The sequence below is a fragment of the Cebus imitator genome, unplaced genomic scaffold (assembly GCF_001604975.1).
Source record: "Cebus imitator isolate Cc_AM_T3 unplaced genomic scaffold, Cebus_imitator-1.0 Scaffold313, whole genome shotgun sequence".
NCBI classification, from domain to species: domain Eukaryota; kingdom Metazoa; phylum Chordata; class Mammalia; order Primates; family Cebidae; genus Cebus; species Cebus imitator.
The window spans coordinates 644,920-650,258 of NW_016107628.1; the positions used below are offsets into that span (position 1 = coordinate 644,920).

The 5,339-nt window shown below is 55.5% G+C and overlaps 1 protein-coding gene across 1 annotated transcript in view; it reads right to left on the minus strand.

The window, feature by feature from the left end:
* LOC108286109 (sodium/potassium-transporting ATPase subunit alpha-2) overlaps nt 1–1,221 on the minus strand; it is a 26,334-nt gene extending 25,113 nt beyond the window's left edge. The window contains exon 1 of the mRNA XM_037729660.1: nt 1,086–1,221. Coding sequence (XP_037585588.1) covers nt 1,086–1,097 — 12 coding nt within the window. The 5' untranslated portion in view covers nt 1,098–1,221. The remainder of the gene's footprint in view (nt 1–1,085) is intronic.
* Between the last annotated feature and the right edge of the window lie 4,118 nt (nt 1,222–5,339).

Here is a 5,339-nt window from a genome sequence, read left to right on the forward strand (position 1 = left end):
ACACACACACACACACACACACACACACAGATTCTATTTATGGCTCTGACCCTAGCTCAGGAACCCTGGTGTCCAGGCTCAGAATTTCCCAGCTGCTCTACTTGGTGCAATAACATGTCCTTGCCTGACTTCTCCTGGGCCCAGAAGCACCCACGGCTCCCCGTGGCCAGGGTCTTCCTCACACCCTCCCGTTCCTCCCCATGCCCTTTCCCTCTGTGTCCTCTTTTGCCAGTACTCCACAAAAGGAAAGCAGCCAGGCACAGTATGTAAAGGGATTGGTCCACTCTTCTCCATATGGGAATTTCATTTCCAAGAATTCAAAGCCCTGTCCCTGCCCGCCCCATTGTGGTTGTTAATCTTTGCTTTGGCATAGCCATTGCTGCAGAATGCCATGGACAAGTGGACTGGGGGGTCACTCTCACCAGCCTCTGTGAAAGTCCTCAAAGCCCATGGCTTGGAGCCCATGGACAATGCTGCTCGGGACATCCGGAGGGGTGCTGGGGTTGGGGGTGGGGGCTGAGGCACGCCGCTCTTCCTCCCCACACCCCACCCAGCTGTCCCTGGCACTCAGGGCCCCTGTAGCTGGTGTCCGGAACTGCTTGGTGACTCTGGAAGCCAGATGCTCCCCTGCCCCTCTCTAACCTCAAACTGGACCCCCAGCCGCTCAGGCTAGGACTCCCAGAGGAATGGATATTTTCAGCGGGTGGCAAAGACGCGAGGACTCGCAGTGCCAAACATCCTTCCAGCTGGGAGGCCAGGAGATGCAGTGAGAGGAGGGACTGCCTTGGGGAAGGGCTAGAGCTGGGGGAGAGGGGTGAAGGGAGGGCTGGAGGGGCGTGTGTGGTGGGTTGAGGGTCTAATTGTGGGCAGGGGGCCGGGCCAGGCAGAGTGAGGAGGGCACTAGGGTAGGTGAGCGCCGTAGATCTGTACACGCATTGGTAGTTTGGAGACTGTTAATTCCAAGTTCCAAGTATCCCACTCGGCTTTTCTCTCCCACTCCTTCCACATCCCATTCCCACTTCATCCCTCCTCAGCAGCCTCCCTCGAGCTCCAGAGTACAGCCCCTGCTCTTTAGGGATACTCACCCCACGGCCCATCTTGGGGCAGAGTGGCTGAGGGACCTTAGCGGGAGAGGTCACCAGGAGGATCCCAAGCCCACACCAGCCCGTCCCGTCCCGGAGACCCTGGCAGACGGAGACAGCCAAAGCAACAGGGTAGCCTTAAATAGGTCCCTCTCCCCCCTCCCCCGCCTTCTCCTCCTCCGAAAGAAACGTTTGTTGAAACAGGATCCCTGAGGACTCCTCCCCTCCCGCCCCTTTAGCCACTGGCCCTAGACAGCCCATTTGTCCTGAGGCTTGCCCCCCCCCACCGGCTCCTTTCAACCCCCTCTGGCCCGAGGCACTCACAACTCAGAGAGGCTGCCAGGGAAGGGGCCCCGGGTCCCAGGTAGGGGGATGTGCCCCCTAGGATCTGGTTGAGGGGGATCAGTTGCCTCAGAATCCCAGGATGACAGAGGCCATGTGGTCTAACTCTTCTTTTCCAAGTGGGGAAACTGAGGCTCAGAGAGATTAAACAATTTGAATTGACAAGACAGAACCAGAACTCAGGTATCCTGAGTCTACAACCAACATCCCAGAGAAAGAAAGAAACATAGACTCCTCTGTTCCCTCCGCTAGAGAGGTTGCAGGGCCACTAAAGCCCAGAAGTAGTTAGAATTGGAACTGAAGGCTGACCTCTGCAATTGAAGCACCTGGAAAGGGGCCCCGGGTGGAGTCAAAGGTGGCTCAAGAGGCAGTGGGAAGTTTGGAGATGGAGGCGAGAGCGTGTCCCCAAACCCTGCCAGGTGTAATCTCTCCAAAGTTTTGGAGGATAATCAAGACTCTGGTAGAGAGGGGCAGGCCAGGGCTAGAGGGGAACTGTGGGACCCCCTAGCAGGGATCTGATGCCACCTCTGGGCTTTGCTTCCCCCTCGTTTATCGTGTCATCCTGTGGAAGAGCTCCAGACTGAACTATGCCTGGGGTTGGTGAGTAGTGTTCGCGAGAAGTCAAAAGAGGAAAACACAGAACCTCTAAGATGTGTGTGGAGGTCAATATCACAGCAACTATGAGACAGGTGAACGAGAAAGGAAATGACTGCTTCCTTCCTCCAGTGGGGAGGGGAAGGACCGAGGCTGGAGAAGGGGCCTCTCTGCAGGGCAGTGGGGGATACTGGAAATGTCTGAGCAGTGAGGATGCCCGCCAGAGTCAGGAGCAATCCCAGAAATGCCTGAGGCTTTGCCTGGGGCTGGACAGGGTATCTTTAACCTTCTACCAGCTAGAAACTGGGGGCAAGGAGATGACCCAGGACAGGGCCAGCTGGTCTAGGGGTGTTGTTGCTGTTCATATGATGAAAAAGCCAAAGGATGAGGGGCACAGAGAGGAAGGGGAAACCAGAAGGGGCAGAGAGAAAGGAAAAAACTCTGCTCCCACCTTCTACTGGGAACCTTCAGGGGACAGGATTCCCGTGGAGTGGCCCTGTTTCTCTGGGCACAGAGATGCAGTAAGGGGAAGCCAGTAGGGCAGGTCTAAGCGTCCTGAGTGCAAAGAAAGCAGACAGAAAGGGAGGAGGGAAGAGGGGCTTTGGCCAGAGGCCTAGGGTGCCTGCTGGCGGGGCGGGGTCCTTCTCTGGCCCCAGAGGGAACTCCCTGCAGAGGGATTATCAGCCTCTCCTCTAGCAAATCCACTCTCAGGGCACAAGGCTCACATCTGAATTCCCTAAATAACCGGCCCCCTTCGGGCCTGCAGTTGAGATTTTCCATTACAGGGACCTAGTAGGTCCCATCTCACTTCCACCCTCCTTCCCTCTCTGGGTTCCAGTCAGAAAGGGCGGGTAGGATGGGGCCAGCAAGGCCTTCCCATGGCCCCTTCACTGACCTTGGCTTTGGTCTTGGGGGAGAATGGGCAGCGGGAGGAAACAATGAAGGGGACAGATACCAGTTCACCGTGTGTGTGTTGAGGAGAGAGGGGAGTAGCAGGAAAGCTTGAGGTTAGACATCAGGAGAGACTGGAAGAGCAGAAGTCACTACAGAGCAGCCCCGAGGCAGCTAGGGCCATCAACACCGGGGCAGCCTTGCCTGGGGCTGCGGGGACAACATGATAAGTTGGGCTTTAGGAAGGACCTATTCCTTAGGTTCCTGGGCTAGAATTCCTGGATAATCTTCTGCCCAGCCCTCTCCAGGACACACACTGAGATAGAAGAGGAAACACTAGTCCCCGAGTCTGAAGGTGTGCAAACTTCAAGCACTCTCACAGTTTCCATCCACCCCTCACCCCTGCTGGCACCTCCCAGTACTGCCCAGTCCTTCCAAAGGCCCTGGCTCTGGTCCCTGTGGCCAAGCTCAATACCGGAAAGGATGTGCCCTTCCTCTGCCCCTACAGCCTGCTGGGGCTCCCTGCCATGCCCTGCATTTGGGTGAGAGCACAGCCCGAGGGGCACTGCTGCTCACATCCTTAGGGCTCAGAGAAATGGAAGAGTGGGCAGGACACCCAGGTTCTATTCTTCTGCCGTGCGTCACTGACCACCCTCCCTGCCCAGTGAGAGCTGAGGCTCTGGGGGCTCTCCCTCCTTCTTGTCCACCATGAACCTCAGGCTTTAGGACATTAACAGGGGTAGACACCTGATTCTTTGATCTGGAGTGCCTGGGTTGGGCTACTGCTCTTCAGACACAGCCAGCAGTACCAGTTTGGATCAAGGCCATTGGAGTAAGAGGAGCAAAGGAGAGAGAGAGAAAGACTTGGAAGCAGGAGGAAGGGAGGCCAAGATGCCTGGGCTGGGGAGTGCGCTGAGAGGAAGTCACAGATCAGGAAGGGGGTCTACCAAGGGGAGAGTGGGGATGGAAATCATTTGAAGATCATGAAAGAGAGAGAGGATGGAGTGGTCCTGAATCAAACCTTTGGTTGGTAAGAAGTGTGTGTGTGTGTGTGTGTGTGTGTGTGTGTGTGACAGGGGGAGAGAGAGAGAGAGAGAGAGAGAGAGACCAAGAGAGTTGCAGACAGACAGCAATGTGCATGTACCTGTGTACGGATGCGTGCTCGTTAGTGACTGGGAGGACCTGACCGCTGGTCCTGTGTGTGATATGAGACGGTGTGGGGTACCAAACCACGTTCCAAAGGGGGAGCTCCTCAGCCGGAGGACCAGACTCATTCGGATGTGTGGCCAATCTGCTGTGAATGGGTTATCTGTATGCAAGCCTGAGTACAGAGGTGCGTGTGAGTCCGTGTGTGCGTGCATGTGGGCCCGTGGGGAGCTTGTGTGAAGCCGGGTGTGGGTGTACGTGAGAGTCCATGGGAGAATGTGTGTGTGCACAGGGAGGGGGTGGGGACGCTGCTCAGCTGCAGATGGGCTTTCAAGGTCTCCAAGAAACAGTTTTGTTTCCTAAGTGACTGGCCTCCTGGGGCCTCCAGCCCAGATTTGAAGGTTGTTTCAAGATCATGTAAGAGAGAGAGGAGGAGGGAGAGTGGGAGGGAAGAGCTGGGAGGCTCTATCACCCCCATGTCCCTCCTCCCGCCCCCTCACCCCACTTCTCTGCTGCAGTCTTGATTTGGGCCCAGCTCTCCAGCCCTGCTCCTCTGTCCTCCGCTCAGCTGCCACCCCCCGCCCCGCCGGGCGTCTCTCCTTCTCTTCCTTCTTCCATTCCCTCTAACTCTTCTTTTCCATTCTTCTTTAGGGCCTGTGGTCTTGTCACTGCTGCCACGCTTCTGAGGCCTTCTGGGAGTGTGGGTGGAGTTTTTCTGCTTGCAAGGGGAGCCCATCTTGGGGGATGAGATGAGGGGAGCTGGGAAGGCCTGGGGTGGCCATGACAAGAGTCCAAGAAAGATGACTTCTCACTCTCCCTTCCCCTCCAGGCCTCTGTCCTCCCACCCCCTCAGGTTATAGTGACCTGTTAAAAGGTTGGGCTCAGAGCTCCAGAGTGGTTTGTCCAAGTTCTGCTGGTGCCTCAGTTTCCTCACTCGACTTCAAGGATGGTGTTGAATTTTCTGCCTATCTCTCCTTTAACATCTGCTCCTCTGTTTTCTTTTTGTTTTTTCTTTTCATTTTCTTTTATTATTTTTTTCTTTATCTGTTAAGCCGTTCCTTCAACATGGTCTTTTTTTTCAGTCTACTCAAAGTAGATTCTAAAAATCTCTTCTGGCCAGGCACGGTGGCTCATGCCTGTATTCCCAGCACTTTGGGAGGCTGAGGTGAGAGGACTTCTTGAGTCCAGGAGTTCAAAGTCAGCTTGGGCAACATGGTGAAATGCTGTCTCTAATAAAAATACAAAAAAAATTTAGCCGAGTGTGGTGGCATGTGCCTATAGTCC